Raw genomic sequence first — 20,007 nt, 5'->3', positions numbered from 1 at the left:
AATCCACTTGCTGTTGTGGAACTGATGAGCTATTCACAGAAGCTCTTGATCAGAGTAAAGGTTTCAGTGAAATGAGTGTAGAAAATCATTCTCAAAATGATACCTGTCAGTAATGGTGTCTGGATTTCTTAACGATTATTGACATATGAAAAGGGGGCATGTAGAAAGTATTTGTATATATAATGAAAGAGTCATGCATATTTAGAAATTTTAAATTTATTTATTTATTTAATAAATAATTCAGAAGTTACCTACGTTGCTTCCATAGATGAACCCTGGGTAGTGTCTTTGGCATATCATGTATATGAACCATCCTTTCTACCTACATCATTGTATCAGATGTATTGGTAAAGTGAGATTTTGGGAACTGTATATTTGCTGAGTGGTAAAGTGTAAAATTTTTAAATTACCTCATTTAAACTAATAATCAGCTGAAAGGAACTGCTCGTGCGACATGTCTGGAAGAAGGTATACATTTATCATATCTTCTTTGTAATGAACAAGGAGGCTATATCATTCTCAGACTACCTGACAATGTCTAATGAAACTAGTCAGCCTCATATTTTAAAGTAACTAAAATTGGGTAGAACAGCATTTGTGTAGAAGCTATTGTAAGGGATGAATAGAATAGGTTGGGCTTTGTGAAAAAAAAAAAGGGGGTGGGGGTCAGCTAGCTACTCTCTGAAAATTACAGAACGGTGTCCGTTTATAACATGCTAGTACCTGTGATAAAAGAGATATATATATCAAATGGATTAAAGTTAAGATTGCATCAGAACAAAATCTCTTTTCTCAGTAAAGATTAATAATTAAGTAATTAACAAAAGTCACACCTTGGAGCTAGTAGTGTATTACTACTCTAATTCACTTCTGTGTCTCATAGTCCTTGGTTTCTAACCAGTGCATTCTACCTGTGTGTTCTCTTTTTTACAGTTCAGCAGAAGAGCAGTTTCACTGGCAGTCACAAGGTAAGGCACGGTTTCTTGATGGAACTTACACTTATTTCTACTTTGTGTCTTTATTGATTGATTTCCTTGTGAACTTTAGGAAAAGACTGATAAAAATGGACACGATAACCCCACAACACTAAAATTAAGTGACGTTGTGATAGCTCATGATTTCCAAGAGTTAAGTTCTCTAAATTCCCTAGAAACTTTTATGTTTTTCCTGGATACATGGAATTGGCTGGCCTTGGCTTTTGCTACTGGTCGACCAAGAGTTACAGTGTGAAATGTAATGAGAACTTCACGGAGGAAATGTTTTTGGTTACGATACTTTTCGTTATTAAAGAGTAGCCTAAAGCTTTACTAATAACAATATTGTGTGTTCATTCATCAATTGAAAATATTGTATTTCAGATGGTCAAAAAGACATCGAAGACGAGCTTACAACAGGTCTTGAGCTGGTGGACTCCTGTATCCGATCACTGCAGGAATCAGGAATACTTGACCCACAGGATTATTCAACAGGTGAAAGTAAGTGAAGGGATAATTATGCTTGAAGACAATGTAAATATAAGTTGTTCTTTATTCTCATATAATTGACACAATGAGTCATATCTAATAGGACCTCAGCCTGTGTTTATACTTGTTTTATTCATTTCACTCCACTCTCCCCTAATTCCTCCCCACATTTCCCCACCCCAATTCACATTAATTACAGGCTCTCTTAAATCAGTAATTGGCTCCTAGATCTCTCACCAATTATTGCCATAGTGGTGATTCTCACTGATACTCTGATCTCCTTTTTGGCCTGTATCAAGACTGTCACCATGTATTTGTTTAATCAATACAGTGTCTGCTTTAAAATTAACCATGAATGCGTTACTTACACAGATCATTTTTGGTAGAGACCTTAACACTATGACAATTATATAACAAAACAGAAGAACTCAATATAATATACGCAGTACTAAATACTTAGTATTATGCTATAGTACTGTACAATAACCCCTTATATTTCTATATGTGGCCATCTTGCATTGCATATTAACCTCAGCAGAATGTTTTAAAATTTTACTCATCTCCTCCTAATTATATATTTTTCAACCATAGTGGTTGAGGCATAGGAATAAAAGTGCTGAAACGAGCTTCACTTTAATAAATCATAAAATTCTCTTGACTTAGTTTAATAAAATCCCACAAAAAGCCAAAAATTAAATCATTAAAACATATATTACCCCAATCATTTTCTACACCAGAACTCATTGGAGCATTTTATTTCTTCATTTAAAAAAATAAAATTTCCTTGAATACCCACCAAGGTTTGTTATTTAAAAGGAAGATGTAAGAATAAGATAGTATTCTGGTTTTGAAACCATTAAATTTACACATTAATTCACTTCCTCTATGATTTTTATAATACCACTACTCTTAGGATAACATCATTTTGAGTATCTAACTGTAATAAACCCATAGGTGTTCCCTCAATAAAACTCCTAAAATAAGATGCATGATTTGTAGTATCCTTGTCCTCTGCATTTTATATTTAAAAATGTAGAATTATTATTTATCTTTCAGAGTCAATAAATATATCTCCTTTTAGGGGTAGGTACAGTTAGAGTTATACTTAATTAAGATACTTAATATACTTAATTAATAATTAATAATAATAATATACTAATACACACACGTACTCACTTTGTTCAAGTAAAGAAAGCAAAGGTAAAATAAAATGTGCCTTGGGAGCAGGGGTGATATTAGATATTACATTTTTCCTATAATAATAGAGAAGCATATTCTATTGTGAGTTTAGGAGAGGGGATAAACTTCAATACCCAGAAGGTGCAGAAAAAAAGAAGGAAAAACTAAAATAAGAGACAAACCAGTTAATATGGAAGGAACGAATAGGTGAGCACACTCAATTCTTTGAAAAGGATAAAAATGCAAGTTTGTAATAAACAAAGATAAAATAATTATGTTTATAAGGGACACACTTGTATTAATGAAATAAATGTTGAATTACAGGAGCAAAGTAGCAACAGCAAATACCACAAACACGAACTGGGACTGGGAAGAATTTGTGAGATGAAGTGGAATTTAATGCAGAAGCCCTAAGCAGGGTCCAAAAAGAATTATTTAAGTGAAAATGTCTTAACTTGTAAAGACACACTAAAAAGTGAACATGATGTACCAAACAATACAGTGTCTGGATATTAGAAAAAAATTATTGAGAATGAAAGGAGAAATCGGTAAAAAAAAAAAAAAAATTCTATTGTGAACATGTCAGTGCACATGTCTCAGAATCAGACAGAATACTAGAAGAAAAAGATGCATAAAATTGAAATAAATAATTAACAAACAAATGTAACTGATATATTTAAAAAGTTAGGGGTGCCTGGATGGCTCAGTGGATTAAGCATCTACTTTCTTTTTCTTTTTCTTTTTTTTTTTTAAGCATCTACTTTCAGCTCAGGTCTCAATCTCAGGGTCCTGGGATCGAGCCCCACATCGGGCTCTCTGCTCAGCAGGGAGCCTGCTTCCCCCTCCCTCTCAGCCTGGCTCTCTGCCTACTTGTGATCTCTGTCTGTCAAAAATAAATAAATAAGATCTTTAAAAAAATAAAAAGTTAAATCCACTGAATGATAATATATATTTGTTATACATGTTATACAGGAGATACTTATTTATTTTTTTAAAGATTTTATTTATTTATTTGATAGAGACACAGCAAGAGGGGGGGACACAGGCAGGGCAAGTGGTAGAGGGAGAAGAAGGCTTCCTGCCAAGCAGAGAGCCTGATGTGGGGCTCATTCCCAGGACCCTGGGATCATGACTTGAGTCGAAGGCAGATGCTTAAGGACTGAGCCACACAGGCGTGCCCCAGGGGATGTCTATAAAACCTGATCAGCTGTTGGGCAGTAAAGAGAATCCTAAAAATTGAAAATTGTAGAGAGGCTGCATTCTGTAATAATAGTCCAGTAAAAGGAAAGGTAAATAAAATGGTAAAATATATTCACATTGAAATTAAGAAACATAAATTTGGATCTACTGAATCAAAATAGCAATAAAACAGAAAATTACATGCTATTTAAAAAGCAAATTAAGTAGCAATATTTTATAATGAAAACATAAGGGTATGGGGAAAAAACTGCACTCAGAATAAATCTTAACTTTATTATTAAAAATAAAGACAAGGTAAAGGGATGTTGTACTCATTGGGGGGAAACCTTTAAAACAGCTAAATAAGCCAAAAGAAGCTAGGAAGATGGGAATAATACAAGCAATGTGGAGGGGCGCCTGGGTGGCTCAGTGGGTTAAGGCTCTGCCTATGGCTCAGGTCATGATCTCAGGGTCCTGGGATGGAGCCCCGCATCAGGCTCTCTGATCAACAGGGAGCCTGCTTCCCCCTCCCTCTCTCTCCCTGCCTCTATGCCTACTTGTGATCTCTCTCTCTCTGTCAAATAAATAAATAAATAAAATCTTTAAAAAAACAAATAAAATAAAAATTAAAAAAAATAAGAGTAATGTGGAGATAAAGTAATATAAAGCAAAAGAGTAGAAGAGATAAATATAAGGAGAAAAGGAATAAATCTATGAACTTTTAAATAACTTCAAATCAACTAATAATCCTGAGCTTTCCTAATTGAGACACTGTGCTATGTGTGAGAGACATGGAATGAATTTTTGGTGTACACTTTTGTTTTCCTGTAATACAGTTTCAAAAATTATTTACAAAAGACATACCTTTGTTACAGGAACATTAAATACTCCAGTAGGGTTGGTTTTTTTTGTTTTTGTTTTTGTTTTTGTTTTTTTGGAATGTATTTGGCAACTGCTGAATTTTTGTCTTTCAGAAAGATTAGTTACTTCGTTTTATTATGCACTGGGTTATCTTTTTGAAGACTCGTGGGATTTTAGCTGATTGTTTTTCTTCCAGGCCCCTGCCTCCTCGTTTGAGATAAGAAAAGTAAGAAAGCAAACAAAACAAAAAACAGGTGATAAAATCACCACCCACAAATTTTATGCCAAAGGATCTAAACCACTGTGAGATGGGGAATATTGTTATTCTTACAATACCTTTGTTCTTAATATTTCCAGGGTCACTTTGAGACTGAACTAATTGAGTAAAATTTAGGAGGTTCATTTAAAAATAGTGAGTGGGGAACTATCATTTCAGGGATCAATTATGACTAATTTTAATTGTTTAGATGGTCATAAAATGAAAGTCTCAATTGCTTTTGTATTTGTACCCAGTTGGGAAATCGAGTCTACTCAAAAGAGTTACACCGAAGAGACGTTAATTCCGGGACTATTGACGAAGGGGTGGGCAAGATTAAGGGAAGAGACATGTCTGGGGAGGTCCTCGGGTCGCAGCCGCAGAGGGAAGCCCTTACCACTGTTGGTCCTGAAGGAAAAGTCCAGGGTATAGTCCAGGCAGAGCGAAGAGGCAGGCAAGAGCAGAAGAGTAAGTGTCCTCACCTTCTCCTCCCACCTTCTGACGCCCTCGTGCCCCTTCTTGGCCAAATCCAATCCTAAACCAAAGAGCAGGGGACCCCGTGAGACAGTGTATGTGGAGACAAGGTCAGAGAAGACTGTGGGGAGCAAAGTAAATAATCAGCACAGCCTCCTATTAAGCAGTGGAACAGCAGACCATGTTTACGCTCTTGTTGTATCAACTGAACACATAGGTAGTGACTTTCTGACACATCTCATATAATGAGTGCGAGCCCATCAGATTCTGAGTCCCCAGTTACGGTGATAACTCGATGGGTTCCTTCCTGGAAACAACATGAGATGGGTCATGTTGAACTGTACCCGACACACGGCCCTTAAGAGCCAGGCTCTTAGCCCTCTCTCAGAACAGCACTAAACACAGTCTAAAAACCTTGAAAGGGACTGGACGACCAGTCTCAACCCCCAAGCCCACAGTGTTGAATTTGCCATGTTTAAAGGCTTTTGTTATTTTTCGTTCCAAGGTCTGATTAAAATAAATGTGAAGCTTAGTAAATCCATCCTTTTGACCCTAAGGCAAGCAGTAACTGCTCTCCCATATTGACTATAGTTCATGTACTTATCCATGTTTTCTAACACTTTGCATTTTTTAAAAAGTGCTATCCTAAACAGTATGTAAATCGTGTGTACAATCTTCGCCACCCTGCCACTATTTCGTGGCTGCCGGATGTGTAATTTCAGTTCTAACAAATGCATGTCACAGAGTCACTGGGAGAATTTTTATTGCTTTCCTGGGGGTGAAAAATTACTGATAGAAGCTCAGGGCCATTATGTTCTCACATAATATACAGCTTGACCTGAACTGCCATGGACTAAGCACCTTTTTTAATCCATGCATCTTGGGAGATAGAACCTCAGAGATAGGGTGATATATCTTACCCCAAAATTAACAAAAATATTTGCCAACCAAAATCAGAAATAGAATGGACAACTTGGGAGAAAATGACTTACATGTTTGTAGACAATGTTAATTTGCTTAAATATTGTATTTTGAAATAGTTATTATTTCTATCTGTAGCATATTGACAAATTAAAATTCCACCATGTTCTCAAAAATCCCAGCATTCAGGAGGAAAAAGAAAAAAGAAAAACTTAGGAACTTAATGTATTCTGAATGTTATGGTTAAAAAAAAAAGGAATGTTGTTCTGAGGTTTCAAATCATAATATATTCAAAAAAATCCAGAATCAGTCTTGTAGGTTACTGTTCTGAGCAGATAGAATATAAATAGAATAATCATACATAGTTGGACAGAGGTGAATGTATTATTTACTGTTGATTTACAATCTGTCATTTTTATTTAATTGCTGTGATTATACTTAATTGTTATGTAGTGAGAAAATTGTTGAGGGATCAAGTTACTATGATGCTGGAAGTATGACTCAATATATTCTTATTCAGTAATAACAGTAAAGGTAAGAGCCATCCTTATGAAGTGAATATTTTCATAATTCCTAGTAAGCCAAAGTGGTTTAAGAGTATACGGTTTTTATAATAATTAAAATAATCAAAATGATAAATATATTGACCTTGTGGCTCGCAGTATTGATATGCTCAGGGAAGAGAACTGGTTTCTTTTATTTCCTGTTATGGTGGAAACTAATCCTTAGTTAAACCCAACTTAGAGCTTCTGGGGAGGGTTACCCATCCCACCTTGGAGTCAGAAGCCCTAGGTTTAAGTCCTGACGCTCCCACCCCCCATTCTACCTGTGGTTGAAGACTTTCATCTGGACTCTGGAGACCCCAAGTCTTTCCCTGGAAATGCATTTATTCAAGTTAGTTGAGTTCATCCTTGGATTGCTCATTTCCTGTGAAATCACTTTGGATTTTGAAATGCAAACGAGACAGTCTCCTTTCCAGAAGTTTGTCATGGTTCCAAGTCTAAAATTGTCCTTAGATACTATGTGCATCCATTTGTTCCCTCTCAGAATTCACTCATGCTAACTTCCTCCACTACCTTTGGTGTTGTAGGGCCCATAGGGAGTCAACAGTAGCAGAAATGGAAGACACGAGCAAAAGTCAAGGGAAAACACCCAGGTGGCACACAGGACGTAGGAATACCCTCCTAGAAGCTATAAGTAATTTCCCTTCTGGATACTACCTCTACCTGGTTTTCAACTAACATTTGATTTCTTTTTCTTTGATTTCCTTCTGTCACAGAGATGTGTAAAAAAATCTCTGGACTCTTCCAGTGTTCTCCTGTAGAAGGAGGGGATTTAAAATTTTATACAGCATATGTAGAGTTCTAAAACTTTTCATTGCCTGTATCTTAAAAAGAATATAGATGAATGCAAGACCATAACTAACTAACTAAATAAATAAATAAATAAATAAAAGCAGGTTATATTTTTTCCAGAGAAGGAAATGTGGGAAGTGAAGGGATAGACAGGCATAAAGTACCAAGTGTTCCTTCTCCATCCCTGAAGCAAGGGAGAACATGAAACAAATTTCTCATTAAAAACATCATTCTCTGGGCGCCTGGGTGGCTCAATCGGTTAAGCATCCAGCTCTTGATTTCAACTCAGGTCTTGATCTCAGGGTTGAGTTCAAGCTCTGAGTTGGGCTCTGTGCTATGCATGGAGCCTACTTAAATAAAACAAAATAAAACAAAACAACAAAACAAAAACCCCATCATTTCCACCTGTGTTCATAGGGTATCCTGGAATCAAGCACAAAGTATAAAGCCTGATGGAAATTTTTAATTTTAAAAAAAATTGGGTTTTGAAATTGTCAAGTTACCTCAGGTGCCCAGAACACAAATATGAGGATCAAACAAAAGCCAGTGAAAGTGAGGAAAGTATCAGAACTTGCGTGAGTATGAGAAAACTCGCATGTGTGCCTCTTATTCCAAGTAAGTTTAAGCTGACAAATTTATCCGGAAGCCATAAAGAAGAAATGACCACTATAAATGGAAGTGATTAGTAGTTCCATTTAAACAAAAGTCAAAAAGTCAAGAAAAGGCAGAGAGGCTGAAAGCTCCCATGAGAAAGTCAGAGCCAGCACACTTTTTCTCAGGGGACAGTGGAAGAAGGGGTATCCTGGTAATACCTAGCGGAGACGTCTTGTGGGATTCCCACAGAAGTTCCAGCACTAACATGGGCCATGATCAAACAAGTCACTTCAACTGCAACTGATGTAATCAGCTCTTAACATGCTGGGGTTTTATTGTATCACTGCAAGCACAGGTGGGCGTTACAGTCATTCATTTTTAAATGTATGTATTAAAATACTTATTCAAAGCACCACAAAGAGTCTCTGCCCTTGTGGCATTTGCATGCTAGGCAGAGAAGGCTGAAATCAAGCAATGTGAAGGCTACAAGGCCAAGTAAACAATTGCTATAAGCGATGACAACGTCAGTAAGAGGCGGCGTAGAATAGGGTTCTCAGTGTATACTTGGGAATCCTGGGGCGTCCTGAGACCCTTTCAGAGGACCTGCAAAGGGATAAATTTCCACAGTAATCCTACGACCGTTACTTGCCTTTCCATGGTCATTATCATACGTGAGGGTAAGAAAGTCTCACAAGAGCAGAGTCAGTGGAGCTTTCAGAATCTCCATTTTGGTGATGGCATCATTGCCAACCAGTTTTTAAACATTTTTCATTTTCAAAGCAGTAAATAGCGTTCTATACCACCCATATAAATAAAAGCTCTTTGTGGTCCTCAGTGATTTTTAAGAGCACGGAAGTGCTATGCGGGCTCCAGTTTTGAGAGAATAATCAAAGGGGCCAGGAAGATGTCCATGTGAACGGACGTCAGGAACAGGGACCTGAAAAAATGCACAGGCAAGCCACGCAGATTTCTAAGAAAAAGTCTGTGATTTGTGGCAAATAAAATGCTGGTTCTTAAAGTCAGTGTATTCCACAAATTACAGTGTTTTCAGGATTTAGCTTTTAAATTCTATTTTCTTCTGAACTGATTTTTCTATTTCTTTTCACAATTATTGATAACAAGAAATATGAATCTATTATCTTTGGACAATTAATTTATGAAGAAATATGAATGATGCTCTTCCTCTCTGTGCTACATTAATTTTTTAAATGGTAGATACTCTGAAGATAAAAGTTTACAAGGAAATAGTTGGAAATTGTAATGAGCTATAAAAAATGCTCTTCTGTGATTATAACATCATGTAAAAAATCCCATGCATAATAAAGTTCTTGAGCTATACATTTTAAACTAAAGTTATACATTTGAAGTTCATTTTGTGATAAATGTCATTTTGTTCATTTCCCTCTATTGTATATAGCTGTAAAGAAACTAAGTGAGTTATTGCATAGTGTGAATGCAGTAACGACCTTCTATTTATCCATATACAATAGTCAAACTTGAAAAAGCCTACTAATTAAGCCAATAGCCGTGACTGAATCTAAATCAGCTTAAACGCTAAATGAGTACTTCTCTAATCCTGGGACCACTAGAGTTTTAATTTTCACATAAAGCATTACACATGGAAAGCAGGTGACCAGACAAAATTGATATTCTGCAGACAGACTTAGAAATGAAGGCTAGAAACACACCTGCCCATGGAGCTGACACGTCACTCCGAGCTGCCTTGCGTAACAAGCCTCTCGAGCTTTTCCCTCCGTTGATTTTAGGGATGGTGGATGGACTTAACCACTATTTTCAGTGAAACTCTTTGGTGAAACTCCTACTTAGGAGCTGTTAAAGTTACTAATGAAGATTAGAAGAAAATAACCAGTTTAACACCACCAAGCACCTCTTATTCCAAGTAAGTTTAAGCTGACAAATTTATCCGGAAGCCATAAGGAAGAAATGGCCTCTATAAATGGAAGTGATTAGTAGTTCCATTTAAATAAAAGTCAAGGGGTGCCTGGGTGGATCAGTCATTTACGCAACCGACCCTTTGCTTTGACTCAGGTCCCGGTCTCGTGGGTTGTGAGATCAAGCCCTGTATTGGTCTCCCTGCTCAGTGGGGAGTCTGCTTGAAGATTCTCTCCCTCTGCCCGTCCCCCCACTTGCTTGCTCACTGTTTCTCAAGTAAATAAATAAATATTTTTAAAAATTAAACAAAAGTCAATATTTTTACTTGTGCAATTAGATATGACTAAAGTGCTTTGAGCTTATTAAAATCAATTTGGTAATCTGACAACTTTTCTTATTGATTTTGTGATCTCTAAAGCCCATTTGTGTATGTATATATAATTTCCACCAACTACTTCCTTTATTCTAATGCAATATTTTCTATAAAAAAAGATTTTCTTTTTCTGTTTATTTGATGTTGCTCTAAAAATTTACTCTCATTTTTTTTTAAGTTTTATTTATTTATTTGACAGAGAGATCACAAGTAGGCAGAGAGGCAGGTGGGGGCAGAGGGTGGGAAGCAGGATCCCTGCTGAGCAGAGAGCCCAAAGCGGGGCTCGATCCCAAGACCCTGAGATCATGACCTGAGCTGAAGGCAGAGGCTTTAACCTACTGAGCCACCCAGGTGCCCCATAAAAATTTACTCTCATTTAAAGCACAATAATACTTAACCTTCAAATCATTTTTTTTTCAGACATAGAGCGTGTGCATAATGGTGGGTGGGGCAGGGGTGAGGGAGAGAATCCCAAGTGGGCTTCATGCCCAGTGTGGAGCCCGACACAGGGCTGGATCTCATGACCTTGAGATCATGACCTGAGCCAAAATCAAGAGTCAGATGCTTAACCTACTGAGCCACCCAGGCACCCCAACCTTCAAATCATTATTTAAATTTAAAAAAAAAAAGATTTTATTTATTTATTTGTTCAGAGTGAAAAGAGAGAGAGAGAGAGCACAAGTAGGGAAGCAGCAGGCAGAGGGAGAGGGAGAGGCAGACTCCCTGCTGAGCAAGGACCCTAACTGAGGGGCTCCATCCCAGAACCCTGGGATCATGACCTGAGCCGAAGGCAGCCACTCAACGGACTGAGCCCCCCAGGCATCCCAACCTTCAAATCATTCTTAACCTTCCACAGATACTGCTTAGCGAGAGCATGGAAATGAACGCAGACTGTCAGTCATAGATGAATGTGAATCTCGTTGGCAGTATTTCTCACGGTCTACAAAAAGAGAAGTTTCTGTAACATTTTGTCAGAATCGATTTAACCTAAGAGTAAATGTTTCTAAATTTCCTGCCAGATGCACGTCTAAACAAAACTACCAGTCGGGGGTCCGGTCCTGGAAGTGTCCCCCAGTTTGCGTGTTTATTGTTCCTTTGATAATCCTGAACTAACAGCCTCAACAAAACCTTCATGGAGTCCCTGTTTGAGGCATTGCCTGATTCTAATAGTTTATCTTAGCGCATTCCTCTTAGGAGCGCTTTTCTCTTTCGTGGTAAAAATGATCCTTTGGAATTAAATCAGTAACTTAACCAGCCCTTAGACTCCCGGTCTGATTCTTGCGGCTTCAGCGCCCACTGTTGGTGACTTTGGTAGCTACATCTCTGTCCTAAATCGTCACTTTCACATAATCAAACTTGGATCTTGGAAATTACGTAAGACCTAGGAAGATTCAGTTTGTCGGGTGATGTTTGAGCCAGTATGGAAATCAAGCCCTTTCTACCTATGTAAATCCCCACCATCTCCTCCAACTCTGTAATGTAAAAAGTAAGCCCACACCAAAAAACAACAAGGCCACAACCCACACCAATTTTCCTTCTGGGGAATGTCTCATCATTGGGAGTTTCTGCTTTCCCGCTCTCGTTTGTGAATATTTGCTGAGTTCTGGGACAGGTGCTCAACTAAAGTTGGCCAGAGTTAGCAAGTCCCAGTAAATCATCTTAACGTTAACTTGTAGAAAGAGAAGGCATGTGCCTGATGATGACAAGGGGGTCCTGTCTGTGGGGTTTTCTGAGGAGCCTCCCAAGCTCCCATGGCAGTGCTCGCAATTAGCCGAACAGTGGCGTCACCTGGGCTCTCCTTCACTCCTGCCCACTTAGTCACTAAGTCCCCTTGAGCTTTTCTTTTAAGATGTCTCTTAACTGTGCGCCTCTCTCCCCCTTCCTAAAGTAGCCACCAGTTAAGATTTGCTCAGGTACCAAGAGTTTCCTTTCTCCTCGTGCTGCAGGAAATCCCTGGTGCTAGTCTCTCCCTTATCTGCGTAGAGCCCTGCTGCCTTCATTGCAAATGTTCAGAATTCTGCTTGCATCCTATTACCCTCTTTCTGGAGAACCTGTTGCTGTGTAATACTGTACAAATCTCTGTTAAGTCACTCAGATTCCTCTGAGTCTGGTCTGTTCAGAGGGTTATAGCAGCATGGTGGGGGTAAGGTGGATTTTCTTGGAGCTCTCAGGCATCAGGGCAGGCTGCATGGAGGAGGTGGCATTTAAACGGCTCTTTAAGGATGAGCTTTGAGGTTGACAGAGAAAGGGATCTCAGGCTGAGGGGACAGAGAGAACATTTGCTTTCTTGTCTCTTGGCTCGGACAACCAGGTTTTGTTTGGGTTTGTTTTTAATTTTAAGCAGGCCATTTTAATGATCTATGCCTCGAGTGTCTCATTTATAAAATGAAAGCTCATGAGGTATTGCAGGAGAATGTTAAGTGATATATGGGACCGTACTGTAATAAGGTTTTCAGGACAAACAAATCCCAATCAAGGTTTTATTATGATCAGACCATGTGGCTATGTAATTAGATAATTAGATACTAATACTAAAAACTGACATTTGTAAAGCAGTTTATAGTTTTCCAAGCGCTTTCACATCCATTATCGCATTAGGTGCTCAAATTTGCCAAGATTAAAATTTGCGGAGGCAGAATGACAGAGTGTGGTTAAGAACACATGCTCTGATGCCAGACACCTGGCTTGCTCGCAGCCCACTGTGTGGTCTCAGTTGGTGCGACCCTCAGTCCCGTTGAGGTAAAGGGGGATGGTGGCACCTTCTTCCCTGGGCCTTTGTGAAGATGCAGTGAGCTAACAGATAACAGCTGCTCGGGACAGTTCCTAGAACTTAGCAAGTACTCAGGGAAGGTCAGCTGGTATCATGGACCCTTCTCCCTACTCATCATATCCCTTTCATAAACACAGAGGTCTACTGAGTCCTAGTCCTGGAATTTGTGGCCTACAGAATGAGTTAGCAATGCCATACTGTAGGCTTCTGGCCTTTTCCACCTTACTGCAAGATGCAAAAACGTTATTGCAAAACTTCATCCATAGTTGAATGAAGGTTCACTGTTTTCTGGGACCGATATTTAGTTAAAGCAAGCATGGATTAGCAATTCCAGAAGTAGTCTTTTTAAACCTGTGCAAACAGAGTAAGAGTGTATCATCATGAAAACTCTCAAATTTCTAGCTCAGTTAGGAAGAAACGATATATTATAGCGTATATATACACTAATATGATCTATAAGTGAGTCTGAATTTTTATGTAGAAAATTAGCCTTTCAAGCTTTCTACCTGCCGAGGCTGACCTCTGTCCCACTGATGGTGGACAGCAAGCTTCCCCAGCCAACAACCAGAGTCTCTAAGGAGAGGTTCATTGGAGAAGTACCCCAGCCTGGGGCATGAAGATTTCTCCTGCAAACAAATTCGCTTCTCTTTAGGGGAGAATTTTTCAACCTTAAAGTATCGGTCTGTGTCTAGGACTTAATGCTGCTTGGATGGCAAACAGCAGCTACTCCTGGACGTGGGGATAGAAGATGAGGATTCGAGCCTCATTTTCATTTTTTCCAAGTGTATGACACTGGCTGACCAACCACTCAGCCTCTCCATCCTTCTCTTTGCATTTCTGAGAAATCACGAAAATGACTCAAAGATAATTTTTTTTTTTTACAAGTTGCTATGTGGTTTCTAGTCAATTGATGACATTGGAGACACTGAGATATTATTGAGATACTGATATTACACAAAAGAGACGTGGCTACAGGTATCTTTCTAGGGTCCCTGGCTTGTTTTATGCCCCTCAGCTCTGTCATTCCCTTAGACGTTCTCCTCTCTGTCCAGCTGGAACTATTGTGTCTTGATCAGATCAAGGACACATACTGTCTTGAATTTTATCTGTTTATCGGACAATTGTTTCGTCTCTTCTTCCTGGTGCCCTTGGACTGAGTCCTATCAAGCAGACCCCTGGGCTCAGCTTTGAGGACTGTCCCATAATGGGGAGGGGCCAGAATGAGCAAGGAGATCACAGTCTCACACCAGAGGGTGACTTGCTTTCCGTGTCGTGGTAGAGCGTGGTGATCCACTGCTGCTCATAGTTCAGGTTTCTTCTTGGAACAATTAATTACACTAAAGGCAACATTCAGTTTCCCTACATGGAATTTGAAAGCCCAGGCTCTTCTCTCCACAACTTAAAAAACCCTCTTCCACCACCCTTATCCCCCAGGAGATAGGCTTCGTCTCCTCACGACTGTGGTCTAATATTACCTCTGGCCCAAGCCTCTAGCCAAAACTTGATGGAAAGTCAAAAGTTCCGGGGTGGTGGGGGGGAACACACCATAAGTTAAAGCCCAAGACTGTAAGTGCTTTCGAAACCTCTGGAAAATTTGTATTTTCTACCTCAATGCACAGTAATGTTAATAAAGGTCATCAAGAGTTAGTTATATGTAAATTTGACTTCCATTATAAAGTAATTAAGGATTATCCTATAAGTTTAACCGTTTTCATATTCTCACATAGCTTTGCTCTCTAAAATTGGAATGAATAAATGCTATTCATCTGAAACCTAGTGAGCAATGGAAATCATTCGAAAAGGCACACACTGTAGCGGCTGTTGTCCTGACGGTTTCGCCCTTACCAGGTGACATGTCAGTGCTGTAGTATTATGATACATTGCTCATTGTTGCAATTACCTGTGTCACACTGCATCTAGGTCTCATGCTTGAGATGTGTGAACGAAGTAATGAGATAGAGAATCTCGGCTTGTTTTCGTTGAGTATGGATCAGATACACGACTGAGTCTGTAAAAGATGAGCCGACCTGACTATTTCATGGTGTATGTTTCAGGAGCACGTAAATCACCTTTTTAATTGAAATGCCCTTGGAAAGGGACTTTAAATTGCCACCTTAAGGTCCTGCATGGAAAGCATTTGCAGGTTTCGTGATAATTTTATGAATCTATTTGGAATTTACAAAAAATTGTTGGACTTGCTAACTACAGAGGCTAGAAAGTTCATCAGAGCAAAGACATGGAGTCTTCTTAAAAGACAAATAACCAAGACCCACGGTTCTCTTGCTTTACAGATTATGTCCCACTACTGGGGCGCCTGGGTGGCTCAGTCGGTTAAGCATCTGCCTTCGGCTCAGGTCATGATCCCGGGGTCCTGGGACAGAGTCCTACGTCAGGCTCCCTGCTCATCGGGGAGCCTGCTTCTCCCTCTCTGCCCTTCCTCACTGCTTCTGTGCGCGCGTGCTCTCGCTCTTTCTTTTGCTCTCTTTCAAATAAATAAATAAATATTTATTATTAATAAATATTTATTATTAATAAATATTTATTATTTATATTAATTATACATAATACATTATCCATAATATATAATTATATAATGTGTTGGTTATTAATGATTAATATTCATTTATCAGAATAAATATTTTTAAAAAATATCATGTCCAACTATTTAGAAGAAGCCAAAGATTTTGCTTTATTTGATTTCATTTTACTGACATTTCCAAAGTTCTGTGCACTGTTGTATCTGTTCGAACTTTCACCGCCCTGGAGATGTGCTATCACAGGGGAGGGGGCATGGCCAGGGAAAGCCATTACCTCGGAGGAAAAAGAAGCAGCCAAAGGAAGTCTCAGTGGGAAGCTGCCCATCGTCAGGTAGAGTGGTGACCCATGACTTTAAAGGGCCTTTGCTCTTTCAGGAGAGCCCACTCTCCTCCACTGGGCTGTGATCTTCAGGAGGGTAGTGACCAAGGGGAAGGCCTTTGGCCACAGTTTGTTACTGGTTCCCCAGTACCTCCCTCTTCTTCCTCCTCCTTGCAGTGTCACTCTCTGGCCCTGCCCACATCACCCCGGCTCCTCTTCCTCCCACAGGCTCTCCTCTCTCTCAGCCTGGCCCTCGCCTGGGTCTCTTGAGTCTTGTCTCTGCACCTCGAAGTTTCCCCAGCAGCACCACCATTGTGGCAACCACAATGGAACTTTGACTGCACTCCCCATAGTGACGTCGTATTTCTGGTGATAAGGCCTATAATACCATCAGTATGGATTCAACGATGTTTTGCTATTGCAAACTTCACCATCTGTTGTATACTGTTTGCTTCGGACTCTATTTTCTAAATTACAAGAAAAAGGATTGTAATTGTACTTTTGTTATGCTCTTCATGATGAAACTGGGACTGGATGGGAACATTTTTATATCCTTGCTTGACTTTTTTCCAGATTTCAAAATACCCAGTCTTACCTGTATTGGTTAATTGGCTTATTATTCAGTATCTAATGGTGAGAATGTATGTTTGCATTGTTCAGAAGCCTCACCAGGGAATTAGAGGGAAGGTGGGGGAAGTTCTTAAATGGCCATCGCTACAGGAACTGATGCTTTTTAAGGAAGATGCCTTATTTTAATACAAAAAAGAAAAGGGCTATTGCATGTTGAGTCTGTGGTCTCATTGGAAAGAAAGCCGTGTTATAGTCTTGAGAAGAAAGAAGTAAGGAACTTGAAATTTGCCCACATTGATTAGAAATGATACTGTGGTCTAAAACAGCCAACAGGGAAGATTAAGGATGGGTTAATGATTATACAATAGTCTATGTGTATATAATTATGCTCTTTCAAAAAATAAGCAGCCTCACTATGGTTAAGAGAGCATGAGAAACTTGGGTTGCCAAGTCCTTCCCACCCAACTCCCTCTACTTGCCCCAGACCCCTCTCCAGCCACACAATGGGATATAGCAAGTGCATACACGCTTCCTACTTCTCTGAACTCCCATAGTGAGTAGGAAATGAGATTAAAGAAATTTGCTTAAAAAGACGATGGGCAAACTTTTGTGAGGATCCCATCTAAACAGAATGGAAGAAGATACAGCACAGCCTCTTATAAAAAATATAATTAAATAGTACGGCCAGGCACTGGATCTCATTTCTCCATCACTCACATTAACAGCACCAGCTTTAACACTGTATCTTCTCATTGTTCTCCTACTGTGCACTGCTGTGATGGCAGAGATAACCAGCCGTCAGATACCATGTGAAATCAGGGTGAATTCTCCATTGTTTGAAGACCTATTAATATTTTAAACACTGTCTACCCTTCAGGCACTGAGGTATTACATCACTATACAATACAATCTGCCACTGGTGGGAAGGTTTCAAGTGTTTTAGCATCCTGATAATTAAGTAGGAGATATAATTATATTAATACGATTAATGTGAACCAAAAGATAGACTTTGGAATTATTTCAAATGTTTCTGATATTGTGTAATCCAGAAATAACTACTGGGATTAACCAATTTGTCTCAAAAGAAATGTCTCTATGTAGGTCAGGATGAGATCATTTGGAAAAAAAAAAAATGTACTCTTTTTGAGAACTTTTAAACTGCCAAAAAAAATCTCATTTAAGAGCCGGAGTCAAATTATATGGTCATTTTAGTTCTCAGAATTCAGAGCATAGATGGCTGGCATCGTGTGCGTGTGATAATTCTAGGCTACTCTCAGTAAATAATACATGTCATTTCTGCTTCGCTGAGGTTGTCACTTAAACTGCTCTAATGACTTTCAATGCAGGGCCCAGCCTGCTCTCCCAGAGTGCACTTCAGCTCAATTCCAAACCTGAAGGGTCCTTCCAGTATCCGGCCAGCTACCATAGCAACCAGACCCTGGCCCTGAGTGAGACAGCCCCTTCGCAGCTCCCCACCCGCAGCTCGCAAGCCCGAGGTGCGGGCCAGACCTTCAGCCAGGTACGTGTGGGGATGGGGGTGTCCGTGGGCTCCTAGGGAGCAGGTGGGGGAGCAGGGGCTGCTGCGAGCCGGCTGTGGTTCCCTCCTGCCTTTCTTAGGTACTTTCACCGGAACTTGGAACTTGGGAGAGATGCCTTCAGGGCTGTGAGTGAAGGAAATGAATAATAAAATAAGCTGATCGAGTAACACTGAATTGTAGATCTTTTCTCGAGGAGTTTCTGTGAATCGCTCGCGCTGTACCACCTTGTACCTACCGATCTCCGTGAATGTGTGTCTGGTTACTATTTCTGTGTCTCTGTGTGGCTTAACTATGACATGCATTACGAGTCTGTGAGGGCACCGGGAACAAAGTTTTTACTCCTGGAAAAATAAAATAAAATAATAAGCATGACATAATTTGGGGGGGCCTCATCGCATCAAGGACCATGGTATTAATGGCTAATCAAGTATGCAGAACTCTTCTGAAGATAACTGATAGGGGTTTAGAAGTAGTTACCCTTTGCCGAGTGGGATTTTGAGATGTGCCTGGCATTGTGCCCTTACTCCTGTGGTTTCAGAACACAGATTTATCAGGTGCCGTTGAGATCGGATCTTGGTGAAAAGAAGTAGCTACGAACCCGAATTTTTTTTTTTCAAGAAAGATGTAAATGTTGTTTGCATGCTAATTTGGGCATGCAGGCTGTATTGGATCGACCCACCAGAATTAATATATTGATCAGAGGGCTATGTTGTTTTTTCAGCTATTTTAAACTTACTTTAATCTCTGCATTTTTGCTCCTGGGATGAAGAACCCACAACCCTGAAAGTATCCCTTCCAGCTAATGAGCTGCATTTCATACTTTCTGCATTAATGCATAATCCCTCTCCCAGGAACCCTGCCCCAGCCTCTCTCCCCATCCCGGGCTTCAGAACAACCAGACCCACCCATCTCTGTCACCAGTTTATTGTGACTAGGCATCCAAGAATCTTTCCAACTAAACTAAAAGCTACTTGAGGGCAGGGCTGTTTTGATCCGTTATCAGCAGCCCCTGGCCCTCTCCGTGGCCCCCAAGAAATGTCTACAGACAGGTAGGCGGCGAGATGAGCTAGGAATGGCATAGCTCACTCAGTCATCGGGAGATGCTTAGTTTAGGTGACATGGGCACAAGTGAAGCATAAACTGAAAGGTCTCAGTGCATTTCAATTATTAAATGATTGCCTCAGCAAGGTACTAAAAACCTGAGCACCTTCTTCAAGCAACACTCTTGTCCATCCGTCGCGTTCTAACTTTTACCTTCTTGTGATGCCAAGCTATAGGGTGTGTGACTAAAAGGGAGTGGTAAATAATACATTCCACGGAGCAGAATGGCCTGATCCCCTCTTGTGGTCCAGTGTGGACCCTGGCTCAGGCAAGGCATCTGTTTGGATGGAGAATGGAGGTGTGTGGGGCTGGAGAGCGATGGTCCCTAAGTCACTGAGGGCAGGTCACATACACAGAGGCAACCCCTAGATCTCTACTGTTTCCCAGATCCCGGATCACTGTTCTATAAAAGCACTGGTCCGTTCTACCTCCCTGAAAGAAATGTGAAAGGGTATGTGAGGGAATACCCAAAACTGGTTTTTAATTTATTAGAAAAAAATTGTATGTACAAGTAAACATGCATTTATCATAAACACAAAATAGTCTTTATTGCTTCATGACAGAACACTATATGATGTTTGAAATATTGGGTGTTATTAGCATAGGAAATACCGTCAGATTTTT

General features: G+C 39.7%; 1 protein-coding gene across 1 annotated transcript in view; it reads left to right on the top strand.

The window, feature by feature from the left end:
• Window positions 1-20,007, top strand: part of LOC111153440 (catenin delta 2) — a 1,010,962-nt gene that overhangs the window by 554,909 nt on the left and 436,046 nt on the right. The window contains exons 4-6 of the mRNA XM_022512459.1: window positions 934-968; window positions 1,359-1,475; window positions 18,091-18,263. Of these exons, the coding sequence (XP_022368167.1) occupies window positions 934-968; window positions 1,359-1,475; window positions 18,091-18,263 (325 nt within the window). The remainder of the gene's footprint in view (window positions 1-933; window positions 969-1,358; window positions 1,476-18,090; window positions 18,264-20,007) is intronic.

Source organism: Enhydra lutris, unplaced genomic scaffold, assembly GCF_002288905.1.
Source record: "Enhydra lutris kenyoni isolate GAN:26980312 unplaced genomic scaffold, ASM228890v2 scaffoldscaffold32, whole genome shotgun sequence".
NCBI lineage: Eukaryota > Metazoa > Chordata > Mammalia > Carnivora > Mustelidae > Enhydra > Enhydra lutris.
This window is presented reverse-complemented; position numbering and strand designations above follow the sequence as displayed.